A 15408-nucleotide genomic window follows, 5' to 3' on the forward strand; every position below is an offset into this window, starting at 1 on the left:
GCGCGGGGCTGTCCCGGGGGGAATTCGGGGACGAGGGGAGGCAGCCGTGCTCCGGCCGGTGAACGGTGCAGCCTGGGGACTACGGCACTGCTGCGGTCGGTGGGGTTACCCGGGTGCCGGCAGAGCAGCGACCTGGCCCAGGCAGATCTAACACGCTCTGGTTATTCTCTGTTTCCCGTCAGGTGGCTGCACTCGAGCTGGACAATGTTTACATGAAGTACATGCTGGTGGTGGTGGCCCTGGTCATGGTGGGGCATTTAGTGGTACGACGCTTCTTCAGGCCCTAACTGACGTGGGGGCAGAGGCTGGGGGGGTCCGGCCAAGCTCTCTCTCAAATCTCTGCTCTGCGTTGACGTCTCCCAAGAGAGGGGGGAATTCAAGGAACCTCCAAGAGAGAGAGCAGCTTGGACCTGTGACCCTCCCGCCACGGGGCCCAGGGTCTCTGCCATCTATGCAGACACCACCAGGAGCTATGGGGAGAAGAACTGGGGGAAAGGTTCAACTTTGTTGTCTGTTTTATGCCTCATTTAACTGCTGAGGACACTGTGACAGTCCTAGCATGCGGCAGTGAGGCAGAACAGGCTCCTCTGGAGTCAAGAGTCTGAGGGAACAAACGTGTTGTGATAATGCCAGCATGTGTGTGTGTGTGTGTGTGTGTGCGAGTGCGTGGGTCTTGTCCGCTCCGTGGGGCAGGTGCAGAGCTCCCCATTTGCTAATGGCTCTAGCCCAGACCATCCCCACATTTGAAGAGGGATTGCAGCCTTGGTTGCTGCAATGGTTGTCTGTAAGTCACTGGAGGGGCAAGCCAGCATTGGCCCATGCGGGGCTTGCTTTCACCTTCCCTCTGATACTGAGCCCAAGTTCTTGAGCATTCTCTTTCCTTTTAACAAGCATCCCTACCCCTTTTTAAAGAAACACACAGACTACCTGTCCTCTGACAGTCGATGGAAACCTCTGGCAGCACCGGCAGGCAGGTTTTTCCCTGCCGCAGCCCAAACCTGGAGACCTGCAGCTCTCCCGTGGCTGATGCAGGTGCTGGGGTGCAGCCTCACCGCCCTCCGTGAGCTCCAAGGCTGCGTACCAGCAGACCTAGGGAGCACCAGCAGGTTTCCAAACACTAAAAAGCTGTGGGGTTACTAATGGTCGGTGTAGGCAGCCTGCCTGGCTGCCTGCCCTCCCTCCAATTCTGCTGGGGGCTTCCATTCAGTAGACTTGGATGCTGACAAACAAGCAGCCCGAGTGAGACCAGTTGGTCTCCCTTGCTCTCAGTGGGAGGCACTGGAGTTGCATCCCATCCCTGCATCAGCTCTTTGCTTTCCGAGCTCAGCTGGGCAGGATGGTGCAGGCAGGGGGGGTTGCAGTGTTTTATAGCTGCCCAGAGAGCAGGACCCAGTGTCTTTGGGAAGTGACTTCAGCTTGTTCTGTTCATGACTGATGCTTGAGCATGATTTTTGGGGGAGGGAGGGAAGCAGGCTCCACTCTCCCAGCCCAAATCTTTCTGACTTCTATAAAATAGGGAGAGCATCCCAGCGTGGACCGCACGGTTTAGCTCTGTTCTTTTTACTCCAGGTGACACTGTAAGGCTTGAAACTGTGACTGGCCCCTGTCTGAGCCAAACTCACCCTACCTATTCCAGCATCACCCATCTCCTAGAGCAGGTCAGCCAGCTGGCGGAGGGAGCCGGAGGGACCTCGGAGGTAGGAAATGAGCAGTGGTCCTAGGTCTGGGCTCCTCTCCTAATGCAGACAGAGCCCTTCTGGGCTGGAGCCTGGGACAACGGGAGTCACAGTATAGTAGCCCTAAAGAGGCTGAGCCTCCTGCCCTCTGGGGCCTTTCCGCGATGGCCGGGGCAGGGAACTTGCCTGGTATTGCTACCGCAAAACGGGCTGAGTGACCACAACTGACAGCGCTCCCACTCATCTCTGCGGCATGGGGATCGCCAAACTGGGGCAGAGCCCGGCTCACCTGCAGTCTGGTGTCACCCGCTGCGGGGACCACCGTGAGAGCCCAGCGGGGGTCAGAGAGACCTTGAGAGCAGCCCATCTGCCCCACTGTAACAAAGGCGTTCCTGACAGACAGCTGTCTAATCTGTTTTTAAAACCCTCCAGTATTGCCTCCCCCATATCACTGATTCTTACCTTAATCTTTACCTTCAGATGGATTTCTTTTTTCCCCCTCAGAGCCTGTCCCTCACTGCAGTTTAAGCTTGTTACTACACGTCCTGTCCAAGCACAGAGACAGGACACCTTACATCCTTTCTCCTTGCAGCTGCAGAGGCTTAGCAGGACCAGCCATAATTTTATAACACTTACGTCCCTCATGTTCCTGCCTCTTTTAACATAAGAATAGCAAACTTTTCAGCCTGTTTCCGTATCAGGGTCTTTCTGTGCTTATCATTTTGACCCTGACTGTTTCTGCAGTATCCCTTTCCCTGGTGGAATGCCCTGGACTGTGCTTAATAGAAAGGCATTAAAATATTTGCTATAATATTCTTCTTCTATATCTCTCTGTTTTGGTTGCTTTATTTGTTTTATCTGTGCTGAGCAGCACAAATCTCCAGTGGATTTTCCATGCTCAGGTTTTGTGGCCATGCTGACTCTTTGAGCAGCTGAATGCCCACCGAGCTCGTTTGTCCCCTTGCAAATGTATTTATTGCTTTGCATTTATCCACACGCAACTTCATTTACCATCGTGCCACCTGGTCACCCGTTTTGAGGAGATCTTGAGATTTCCTCAAGATCTCAAGACTCTTCTCTGGTGTGAGCCAGTCTAACCAACTTAGTATCATCTGCAGTTTCCCATCCCCACTCCTTACCTTCTTTTTGGGGTGACACCACCACCAGATGGAGCCTTTTTGCCACGATGAAAATGAACTACTAATTGTCACTTTCCTTTTCTCTTAATCAGTCCCATTATCGACATGTCACTGTCCTCTAGGGTAGTTCTCTGGTTTGGTTGTGTCTCCAGCGGGACTTTTTCAGAGGACCTTGGAAAGAAAACAGTGTATCAGCTTTTATTCACTACTTCACTGACACACTCCGAGAACTCTAACAGATTGGAGAGAACTTTTGCTTGTACAAAAAGCCATGCTGCTTGTAATTTATTCTCATCTTCCAGATAAGATGTTTCACCTTGCAAACCAAATTCAGCTGTAAGGCCAGCAGACTTTAAATGAAGAACATTTTTCAGCTTTATGGTAGATGATCAAGCCTTAGTAAAGTCTGTGATACCAGATACCAGGACAGAGAAGGGAACTTTTAAAATAGGTGCTATAGCAAAGGAAAGTTTCCATTTTATCCGTTTTCTCAGGGGATTTGCAGGGAGGATTGTCTCAGGATATCAGCATATTGTCTCCCTCTGCTCTCACCTCTCCTAGCCTTCCTGACACTGGTTAGCAAGTGGAAAAAAGCTTGAACTGGGACTGTGAATGGGCAACTGGTCTGTAGTGCTGTGTCCTGTCACTGGATGGCAACAGCACTGCAGGCACAGCCACCAGGGTGCTGGCTCCGAGGGCAGAGCTCCCACGGAAGGGGAAAAAAAACCCTTCCAGGTCCCATCTTTGTCCAGGAGCCCTCGGTATCCATCAGCTGTGGTCTGCACACCCAGAGCTGTGGGCGTGCACCGTGCTCTGACCCATAGCAAAGGCAGGCATCACTGGTTTGTACTGGATTGCTGGTAGGGAAAGCGCCAGGTGCTTTAGTGGGGCAGGAAAGGCTGCAGCAGGGTTGGATTTGCTGGGACCAAAGCAGACCAAGGTGAGAAGGCTTGGTTCTCCCCAGAAGCTGATGCTCTTTGTAGGGTTGGTGGGCTCTCTCGCGAGGGCCGCAGCGGGTATCTACCTCGAAGCCCCACTCGGCAGAGTTTGGGCAGGGGGCCTGGACAAGGTACCACAGGCCACCTTGACTACATGCAGAAGGCTTTTGCTCTGGGACTGGCAGTGCCAGGAGCCAGTTTTACAAAAAAGTACGTCCCTGCTATAGAAGCAAGAGCTCTAGATAAAACTACGTTCCTAGAATAACCCCAGACTTCCTTTACAGGGCTGAATTAACTACTTTATTCTGCAGGGATAAAGCCCTGATCAACTACAATATTTTTAACCAGTGTAAACGTTGTTTAACCACCAACCCAGTCACATATTGTACCTTGTAGGAAAGCAAGCCCATCTGATGCACTGAATAGCAGGCTGTCCCTGCTGCTACCTTCCTAGCCACTGCGGTGCTACTGGGGCATGACTGCCCCTGGGGCTTTGGCTTCTTCCCTTGGTGAACAAGGGAAACAGGGGTGGGAAGCCCTCAGCTGGAAAATGAAAGCAGAAGATGAGGAGAGGGCTCTACCATTCACAAGGAGAGGATTGTTCACTGAATCATTTGGGTTGGAAGGAAAGTCTCACCCCCACTCAGAGCAAGGCTACCTAAATCACTGCAGGGTTTGGTGGACAGCTGCTGAGCGAGCATGCCATTTTTCTAGCATCAGAGACCCAAGCTGGGTTTGCACCTGAGGAAGGACTGGCTCTCTCTGATGCCTACAATTTAGCTGCACCCACTGGTACCAGTGCCTGCCTGGTCTGCTCACTCCTAGAGCGGGTAGGAAGAGGGACCAAAGAAAAGCCTGTGCTGTTTCCCTTCTCCACCCAGCCCCAGGATCAACAGATGGGATGGTTTCAGCATCACAGTGCCCGGTGAAGGCTGACGTGCACCCCCAGAAGTAGCAAAGAGGGGGTGCAGGCTGTCCAGGTAGCGGTGCCAGTCCCCAGGGCTGGAGGAACCGTACGTGGTTGCAAGTCAAGGCAGCTGATCACAGCCCCACTCGAGGCCACGAGCTCTACAGCGTGGTTCCTCGTACCTCTCCCTGCCAGCTCCCTACGTATCAAGGGGTGCAGGAAGGAAAAGGTACATTTGGTGAGGATTTCTTTGTGCAAGAGGCTACCCCAGGAGAGGTGTTAAGGGAGCATGGCACAGGGAGTTGTCCAGACAGAAAACTCTTGGTTCAAGCAGAAGCATCTGTCTTCAGGAGGGTGGGCAGAAGAATTTCATTCAGACAGTTATAATGGGTGCATAGAAAAGGGGTGAGAGTCTGAAGAAAGAGTCCCATTTACTGAGCCTGTTTGAGAGCATTTTTCACTCCCACCCTCTTTCCTTCTGGACAGAAGAATCTGCCCGAGCTATTAGTTTGCTTGTCAGAACCACCTCTCCCTTCTAGCCATTCCTCACACTGCAAGCCAGATCCCGAGCCATCCCTGCCAAACGCCGGGTACCTCGGGGTTCAGGCTGGCAAGAACCAGCACTGCCCTGGAAAAACTGGTCTCTTCATGGTCAGGACTGGTAGCAGCCTTCTGTGAAGCTCTGTGTGATGGGTTTTACACATATACTTGAAACCACATTATCACTATTAATTCTGGTTCTTCCTTGCCTTCTTCACAGTATCAAAGCGCATGGTGTTTCACAGCTCCGTCCCTTCTCCAGCCCTCCAGGAAGCCCCAGTCTCTCCCAGCACTGCAGGAAGGGGACAGGGTGTATGATGGAGCAATAAAGCATGCTTTGCACTGACTCTGGAGGGAAGGGACTGGTAAACTCCTTTCCTTTCCAGGGGGAGGAGGAGAGGAAGACCACAGGTTGTCCCAGTAGCAGCAGGGAGATGGGGAACAAGCTCTGTCTGCAGGCCAGCCTTTCCCCAGTGCAGGTCATCTTTAAATGGCAGGCAAAGGGGCTATGTGGAACACGGTGGGTTGCTTTTACCTGAAAAAAAACCCATTTCTTTCACAAATATTCTGTTTTAAAATGATGTAATATATATATATGTGAAAATAAAAATGGTACATGCAGTGCAAACTCTTTTCCTGGCTGTGTTGAGGGTTTTCTTCCAGAAGCTGTACTCCTTTGCAGGGTGCTCTGGGTAGCTCTTGGGTGCATTATAGGTCCCATGCACAAATTTGCACAAGCTAGTCTCAGTTGCCCCATTAATTTAGGGATACCAGGCCTTCTTACACTTTTTCTAGCATGAAAAGTTAGATAGGGAGAGAAATCTGCTGCTGAAGCTTGCTTTGCCATCCCTGAGAGATACTGTCTTTACAGCAGTTGCTGTGGGGATGAAGAAGAGACCATGGTAGTAATCTGCTGTCTGATCAGCTGCTCAGCCTGCCCAGAAGTTAAGGATCTTATCTCTGATGCATCCACACCTCCCTAGTAGGAAACAATAAGGACAGGAAATTGCAAAGGAAAAATCCATTACAGAGGAGTGGAACAGGATTCTCAACTGCCATAAAACACTCCAGCAAATCAAAGGGAGATGGGTGTTCATATCAGAAAAGCCCAACACGTACAAGATGGAGAGATGCTACCGCTGTCCTGTATTGGAATGACAGCAATACCTCCTGCTAGCTAACCACTCTCGCTGGGTGCCCAGAGAACTCACATTGCTAAGCGGAACTAGGGTTGGCACAAAGATGGGAAACTGGGGCTCCTGCAACAGTCACTGTCCTAGGCTACCTTTCCCAAATACCAGCTCAGATCCCCAGGCTACACCACTTTCAGCTGCTCTCTTTTCGCATGCCAAGACAGGACACGAGCTTGTACCAAGCTGCCCTCCCTTTCCTGCACTGCTTTCCTTTGCTCAGAGACAAACCTTGCTGCTTACCTGATTTTTTCACCCCTCGCAGGACCGGTCTGGATACCAGCTTCCACCAACTGTTCCTACTGGTACTGCAGAGCTCCAGCAGTATCTGTAAGGGATAAAAAGGCAGGTGATGTTAGGGGGACAGGATGCTTTAACACCACTGCCGGGGGGTGACAGCTGTGCCTTGTTAATGAGCACACTGCCTCGCTAATAAGCACAGACACCCCCAGTCATCCCCAGCTGGAACCACTTCTGCTGATGCCTTCCCACCTCCACCACTGGTCACTGTGGTCCTTGCTTTTGGGGCTGGGAGGAACCTCCCAATGGAGTCCCAGTCTCTTGGTCAGTGGTTGTGGTGGGAGCCCAGGGCAGCCCCCGGTGACTGCGAGGGGTCAGGGGAGATGCTGTCTCCATCAGTCCTTGCTGATGGACATGGAGCATCCTTCCCGTTTCCCTGTCCCCACCCTCGATAAGGATCTGCTGTTCTGGCTAAGAAAAGGAGGGGGGTGGGCAGTGGCAGGATTTGTGGTTACTGTAGGATGCTGCGGTGTAACGGGGGGGGGCTTTACAACGGGGGTGGCTCTGCTGGCATCGGTCAGCCAGCTTAGCGATGAATCCAAGTGACCGCACAGCTCCCATCCCCTGCTCTGTCCCATCCCACGTCATTGCAAACAAGTCTGTCGATCCAACAGAGCAACGACGGCTTCGTGCCGTTACCCTTCATGCTCCCTGGGTGCCTGGATTTGCAATTTCTACCTCTGAATGCCAGTCAGATAAAATGAGGGAGGAGAGGCGGAGGGCAGGATGCCTGCCAGCATGGTCTGGGACCAGAAGGTGCCGGAGGGTCTGAACCCAGGCCGTGCCCATTTTCTGCAGAATTAATCCAGGGGAATGTGTATGTGAGCTCTGGGAGAAGGAGAGGAGATGAAGGCTCCGGTTATAAATTGGTGTAGAAAGAGTGGGGGCTCAGGCTTTCCACACAATCAGCCAGTAGCAGATTAAGCATTGGAATCTAAACAAATATTTACCCTCTAGTTCCTGGTCTCTATAAATAGCCCTATGTCACAGTTGCCAGTTGGTACTTTAGGATTGCTGCAGTGAGATTCGAGCAAGATGAGAGTATTCCCAGCCACGCAATCTTGCGCATACCTGGCTGACCTGACGATCTGCACATAAAAACACGGTGCTGAAACTCTGTCCCTTGCTGTCACTGCCTCTCTGTGCAAGTAAAGGTTAAACTTTAACAAAAGATAAATGGCCCCAATTAAAGAGCCAGCTGCTCCTCTAATCCACTTTGTGTCCTGCCCCAAAACCAGATCAAGCTCCTAATTAAATTACCAAAAAAAAATTAAGGCCGCTATTATTGAATTGTTTGCCTTTGGCCATTCAAATAGAATTGACCCTAAACCAGAATCCAAGATCTGGTAGCAATCTAGATCTAGATCTGGTATTTGAGACAGGTACCTTATCTCTAAAACTGGGTCAAACTCTGAACCACCCAGAGTTTTGCAGAAATAAAGGTTTTTCTGGTTAACTTCCAGGATATGAAATGAGAGTGGGCAGGAGCTGGGAAATCACACTTGTTTTTATCATCTTAATTTTAAAAATAAAAATCCTTCGCTCCCAGGCAGGTTTCCTTCATTTGGCATGTGTTTGAAGCTTCTCAGCCCCTGGCTAAGATTCAGCACGCTGTCATTACAATGTCAGGGATACGCTTCCTCCCAAGGGCTCGTTCACGTCCATTCATCTCACGCATCATTTCTACCACTGATATCTGGGATTCCACATGGGACCTGGCTGCATTGACACAAATGAATTGAAGGAAACAGACTTTGATCTCCCGGCTGAAAGGGGAACACGTGCAGCAGTAAAACCCCATGATTGACATGAACTGGCACTAGCACCTCCGACAGCGGGAGTGCCTTTGCGGCAGCGCTGTGAGAATAGCTTGCAGCAAACAGTTTACTAAGCCAGTGGTTTTTTCCATCCTCTGAATTGGCAGCCAGAGATGCAGAGTCTTCTCCAATTTATTCCTTATTCCCAGATCTCCCTGACTTTCCCTGAACAATCTCCATGAATCGGGGTGGTCTGGGCAAGTTCAAGAGAAGACAACCCTGGAGGTACGTCTATCGGTTAGACCACGGGGTGAGGTGAGCTTGTTCCAGCACACGTGACTGTTCTGACACGTATGAAGTTGGGCTCTGCTCTGCTTTCCTGGCAGTCATACAGCTTTCTGGATCAAAGCTGGAGTCTGTCCAGATATCAAGAGCTCTGGCAAAGCAATTTCATGTCTGCACTCAATATACCATTTACACATACCCTTATCATCAGATGGCTGTGGGGAATACTGCGGTAATTCAATGCCCTTGGATGGATCTCTCTTGTAAAGGAGGAACCTCTTCTATTAAAGTTAGAAGACCTGATTCAGCACAAAGCAAGCAATAAATTCAGTTTTCTACTTACACCAGTCCTTGAAGGAGACCAAACCATAACACCGCCTTTGTACAAGTCATATTTCTAATTCAGAACTCCCTCTCTCCAAAAATGCCTTCGCATTTGCTTGAACCATGACTCTGCCTGTCAACTTGTTCACCAGAATAGTCCAGGGAAGTACCCTGGCATTTACCATGTGCTGATTGTGCTCTTCTGGGGGGATTTACACCCGTGATTTAGGTGGGGTTGTTCTACACTTACTCTGCAGAACCTGGCCCAAAGGTCAGAAAGCTGAAACTGGATGAGGTCTACATGGCTCAGATGACACCCTCTTTGAACTCTACGGCAGCACACAAGTAGCACAACCCTTTTTTCCTTGTGAGCTTGCAAAAATGTGTAGCTAAACAATGACAACACATGCAATGACCATGGCTCAGCTTGAAAATAAAGCAATCCTACCATCAAGGCACCAAGCAGCAAGGCTTTGCCAAGGCAGCAGGACAGCTTTCTAAGAAGAAATGAGTCATTTTTAGCAGCTGGCACATATGACTGAGGGAAAGGCAAACCCACAAAGACAGCAAAATTCTGGCACTCTACAGCTTGTTCAGACTTTGAGCCTTGTCTTTAAAACAATTCATAGATGCTCATTTTGCTATTTGCAAGCAGTGTTACTCCCGCTGCATCCCCATCTTTGTTACTCCTTGGTGCAGGTGTTGTCAGGGGAAAATGCAATGGAGCATCATTCCCAGCAGAAGCGTTGTCCTTCATCCCTTCTAGACGTTGCAGCTGGCAACTCCTCTGCCGCTGAACGGAAAAAAACATGCTTCTGCCACAACAAGTTTGTGCGGACCATCATGCCAAGGGTAAAGCCACCACTTAAGAACCACCCCAGCTGCTGAGGAACTGACCTTAAAAGCCACTGGAGAAGGACATCAGGAATGGATACTGCATTTCTCCTGTGATCCGCTCACCGTCCCTACCTGGATGGTGCTCAGATGTGAAACATCTGCTCTCCTTCACAGCTGGCTGCAGCCTTCTGGAGAGACTGCTGCAAGAGGCAGTAAGCACTTTACTCACACACCTCTATATCTAGGAAAAAAATGAAGAATAAAAGACAGGCTTGTAACAACTCACAAAAAAACCAAAGGGAGGTCCTAAATAAGAGTAACACCAAGGTTAGAGCTGTTAGCTCAAGAAGAGGATGCGCACTTCAGAACAAATAAATGAAAAAACCCCACATTTATCCTATCTTCCGAGTGTTGTGGTTTCTCTTCCTGTAATAAAACCTCGGTTTTCTGCAGAATCTTTACCTTTATTTTCCTTCTGGTTCCTGTATTCTTTCACCTTTTCACTTTCTATTTCTGCTACAACTGAAGAAACAAAGAAGAAAAGCATAGTTTTTCTCTTCTCAAAGCGCTGTTTTGATGCATTTTGACAGATTCACAATTCTCAGAAAAAAATATTTAGAGCAAAAAGAAGCAGTCACTGAAGTTTTCCCTCCTAGTAAAAAGGGCATTTCCATTAAAAGAACAAGAAAATACTTTAATATAAGTTTCTCGGCCAATCTAATCTTGAGCTGAGCTCTACAGTGAATGCAGGTGTAGAGGTAACGTTGCTTCCCAGGTCTGGTGGAAGCCTTGAATTAATAAGTTAGGGTAGAAAACTCCTTCCACTGAAAATCCAAGACAGCTGGTCCCTTTCTTCTTCATGATCACCAGCAATAAAAACCTTGCAGGCTGACTAATGCCTTCCCTAATACCTGGACAAAGCTTGTTTCCAGGTTTTATACTTACTGAGCCCTGGGCAAGCCGAGGGCTTGGCAGACCCCTCAAACCTGGAAAATCCCTTGTGAAGGACCCTGACCTCCTCTCGCTGCCAGCTCAGTAATGCTGCATTAGCAGGAGGGAAAGGTGAGTTATAAATCACAGGCAGGAGGCTGAGTTAGCCAGGGTGTGTGCAGGAAAGGGTTACACCATCCTGCTCCAGGAATAGGAGGCATCCAGTCTACTAGAGCTCACCGTTGGATGCCTGTTCCTGGTGCTTGTCTTACTTTCCCAGTTCACTACTTGAACCACCTGGGTGGGGAAATATCCGAGAACTTTTCTTAGAGTTGCAGAAAACAGAGCTAAGGGTCCAGAGGCTGTCTGCTGCTTTTTTAAGACCTCAGGGATGTAAGTTCTCCCCTCAGTTTCTGGCTTTCATCCGAAAGTACCAGCAGGAAAACCCTCTCCCCAATGTTTTTGTAACTGGTGAACATCATGCCCTTACTACAAAGCCTCGCCTGGCTGGAAACCTGCACCAGTGTAATTTAGGGCACATCGGCACACAAAAGTGAACTTGATTTAAGTGAGAGCATCACTTGAAACCGCAATAGCTTTTCTCAATTAGCTCTGCATGTAGGAAAGACCTTGAAACGCATTTTAAACTGCTATATTAAGGCATGACAAAATCCTTTGTGAACACTATTATTCTGGCTCAGTATAAACCTGATACCCCAATCTGACAATAATACAAGGGTTGCAATCAAGACTTAGTAAGACATAACTAAGCGGCTGAGATGTGATAACACTTAACCCGCTGCAATACAACACCCTGCCAGTGACTTCGTACCATTTTTGCAGCTTTTTTTTCCTGAGGCAAGGGCTGAGTCCTCTGAGACAAAAAACCAAGCCCTCTGCACATCCCCAGGTACCATCCTCGCAGTGCCAAAGCCCAGCATCCCACCGTGCACCACGCAATACGAGCAGACGACGTGGCCCAGCATGGTCAGGGACACTGGAGTTATGTGCTCTCCCTGATGTGACAGCTGCAGGTCAAAATTAGTGCTACCAAGTACGCCAGTAAAGCAGGTATTACTGGTCACGGTGGTTGAAGGCAAAATATTTTATGCCACATTAGTGCTGGGCTGGGTCTGTGCATGTGGTTAATTAAAGAGGCTCAGCTAGAGAGTGGTAATTTGTTAAGCTGCATAACTTAATTGCTTGCAATCATCTGCCTATCCCCATACTATGCTACTCCTAACATGAAAGAAGGCGTTGAGCTGTGTCCGTTAAAATTTATTCTTTTGGCTACTGAGGTGCAACTTCTGCATGCAGATAAGCCCGAACCATTCCCCTTATGGTTATCGCACGTCGGCAGCTCTGTACGCCAGCTCTGCTACTGACAAAAAGGCAGTGCTATGAGAAGCCCCAATATTCAAAATTTACCTCAAAACTCAGCCTGACCTTTCCGTTCAGCTGGCCACGAACACAGCCCTGCGGGATGCAGAGACCCCAGCCATGGGAGAGCCGAGCGAGCCCCGACGGGCAGAGAGAAATCAAAGGCTGAGCCTTAAAAAATTAAGGAGCCTTTTCTGCTATTCATCTCGCAACAGAGTTTGTTCCTGTGATTAGCTATAACCAGCCAGGACTGAGAAAGGATCTTGTGCCTTAGGGAAGGGCCAGTGCTCCTGTGCATCCAGGTCCAGCAGTGTCCTGCAGGCAATACTTTTTAACACACTGAAAACTGGACTTTAATGCTAAGAAAGATCCGTTTTAAAATTCCCTCTAGTGGAGAAAGCGTGGAAATTCAAGCTGCAAGGTTCAGCTCACCGAGCAATCCACATCCAAGTTTTGAGGGGCTGAGAGATCTTGCACTGTCTGGCCCAGGGCCACCTCAGCACATGCGGAAAAACCCCACAACTGACCAGCTGGAAATTCCTATATAATTTCATATTATCCGGAATTTTTCTTTCAACATAACTGAAAACTTTAAGACAAGCTTTTATTCTTTAGAAATAAAACTAGGGGTTGGGGTTTTTTTAATGGCTTTTCATACTGATAAATTAAATGTTTTATTCTGTAATGTCAAGGCTGGCAGGTTTGGGTTGCTCAGAAGACAGTGATTGCCATGAAGGTTCCTCCCTGGCCACAGCCGTGTCCTTTGTGGCAGCTCAGTGAGCACACTCACGCTCTCATCAGTGGCAGACAAACCAGGATGACTTTATTGCCGATGTAAATCAGAGAAGCTCCGCTGGCTTCTGAGGAGCACTGCAGATTTATGCCAGGAGCTGACCCGGCATCTCTATTTTCAAAACTAGGGCAGATTGAAATATGCTGTTTTTCAATAATATATTCAGGTTAACAGGGCTTTTATATTTGGGCAATTAATCTTGCATAGACTGAGAACCTCTTGGGACAACGTGCAAAGGTTGCTAAGAAGAAGAAAACACACACAGTTGTGTAACTCGGTTCTCCCATGTCTTTTCTTTCATGAAAACACATTGCAGTGATACGGCAGTGATCTGAAACCCAGCAGTAATACTATTTTAATAATCAGAAGCATACCAAGACATAGTATAGAAATTATTTTACTGAGAGGTAGTATTACCTCATCTTGTATTACTGTAAAATGATTCAAACCAGAAATATTGAGACATGTATCTGTGGTAACAGAGGAAAACCAATATTGTGCTAGAGAAAGTCTTTCCTGTTTATTGCAAGCCCGTTCCCTCCCGTGGCATGTGCTCACACACAGAAGGGGAGGCCTGGGGCACACACACACACTTGTCTTCGTGTGTCTGGGCACGAGCTCATACCGTATTTAAAATCACTCCAGGTCCCAGTCCTGATCCCTGGTTGGTGCCACCAAAAACTCTTCCCAAACCTGATCCTTGTCTTTCTGCACTCCCTCTCGCGGTCTCTTCTATCTGCCCAGCAGCCCTACTGCCGTCTGCCAGTGTCTTCAACTTAATCATTACCTAAGAAACACCATAAGAGATGCTATTCGGAAGACTAGACAAGCGAGGTGTACCACATCTTCTTGCTTAGGAAGCAGACATCTGCCCAGGCAATGGCATCCAGCCTGCTGTGATCCACTTTTGGCAAATCTATTACATATTATTGCATTTTTCCAGGTACCTCCATCTCTTCGCTTATCCCTTTCTTTGCTCTAAAGCTCAAGTAGGACTGATACATGACTTTTAGGCCTGGAATTGCCTCTGCTGGCTTTTTCCTCTTTGCATTTGCTATTCCCCAGTCACGCAGCATCATCCCCAGCTTCACAGATTTACCGAGATCCTTGTAATTTGTCCCTTAGTTTTTAATTCTTCAGCACATTAGACTCTAAAATAGCCTGGGAATACAACTGCTATACGCCGAGCAAACCAGTCATCATGGGTCTGTGCTTAAGCCCAGGGAAAGAAATACTACCAACTAAAAACTGTTGAACTGCTTGCTTTCTGACAAAGTTGCCAAAGCCTGGTGAAGACAATGCTACCCAGCGATCTGCGTGATGACTGCTTCAGCGGAGAAGTGGCTGACTGCAATGGAAACCATTCAGTCACATATAGTAGCTGCATCACTGCACGACAGAAGTTTCCAATTGCAAATAGCAACAGACTCTGAAAGGATATGCAGGTGGCTACTGCTTGATTAATGTGTGCTGCATCTGTTATTTCAAAGTGGCAATTACGCTATATAAACACACCACTGCAACAGCAGTGCATTGATTTATGCTGGCTGAAAATCTGTACCTTTACACTGTTTTTTTTCTTTCTTTCCCCTCCCACAAAAAATAATTTCCTTCTGAGCTCAATAAAACAGAAGATCTCATTGGTTCTATGTTATAACAGTAATACCGCATTCTGCTAGGAACCAGCAATTCTGCCTCTGGCCATGAAATTCAGGTAATGACCCATAACTGAAGTAAATTAGTGTTTCATTTCCCATCCCTTGCAGACAGCTTACTAATGGAAATTGATTTCTGCCTTTTTTCTTTTTCATTTAACATGCTTGTGTAATGTCTTTATTTTAGATTCAAGTGATTTCCAGTGAATTTTAGCCAAAAGGCTAGCGTACAGGCGGCCACCGAAAGCATCTGGTTAATCAATGTTGCGTTAAAGAGCGCATGGGGGACTGGCATGGCAGGGACATCCTCGTACGTGCAGCCGGCTCCTTCTGTCCTGCGCTCACACTCACGGACACGCTCCGGGACAGATCCTCAGACGGAATAAATCAGCAGAGCTTGCATCCATGTAACACGCACAGAAGTCCTACTGTTACGGACCTGATCCCTTATGCACAAGCTCTTACACAATTACCACATTCATCTATACGTGACACACTTTAATTTATACTTTCGCACGCCCAATGCGCTCCCAGCCCGATAAAAAGGTGCTTCTCTGTCCCATGCAGCCACCCTCTGACCCACAGGCAAGATGCGTGTCCTCAAACCAAGCCAAGAGCCTCAGATGTCACATCTCAGTGGCGTCGGGACCCAGAAGCCGGTGCTGTCCTCCGCACGGTTGCTCAACCACCCCCAAATCCCCTGTAATTCTTGCCGAACGTGGGCTCTCTTGTGTAATCTGATACAGCCACCAGCGAA

General features: G+C 48.6%; 1 protein-coding gene and 1 long non-coding RNA gene across 3 annotated transcripts in view; one reads left to right on the forward strand and one right to left on the reverse strand.

Moving 5' to 3' along the window:
* The window catches only part of BAK1 (BCL2 antagonist/killer 1), a 19481-nt gene extending 13653 nt beyond the window's left edge, over positions 1–5828 (forward strand). For both annotated transcript variants that reach the window (XM_052815395.1, XM_052815394.1), the window contains exon 6: positions 183–5828. In XM_052815395.1, coding sequence (XP_052671355.1) covers positions 183–287 — 105 coding nt within the window. In that variant the 3' untranslated portion in view covers positions 288–5828. The remainder of the gene's footprint in view (positions 1–182) is intronic.
* LOC128154573 (uncharacterized) overlaps positions 1–14709 on the reverse strand; it is a 17052-nt gene extending 2343 nt beyond the window's left edge. The window contains exons 1-4 of the long non-coding RNA XR_008239377.1: positions 10356–14709; positions 9954–10134; positions 6634–6718; positions 2816–2986 (exon numbers count right to left, since the gene is read on the reverse strand). This is a non-coding gene — a long non-coding RNA (uncharacterized LOC128154573). The remainder of the gene's footprint in view (positions 1–2815; positions 2987–6633; positions 6719–9953; positions 10135–10355) is intronic.
* Positions 14710–15408: the final 699 nt, after the last annotated feature.

This window comes from Harpia harpyja, chromosome 19, assembly GCF_026419915.1.
Source record: "Harpia harpyja isolate bHarHar1 chromosome 19, bHarHar1 primary haplotype, whole genome shotgun sequence".
Lineage (NCBI taxonomy): Eukaryota > Metazoa > Chordata > Aves > Accipitriformes > Accipitridae > Harpia > Harpia harpyja.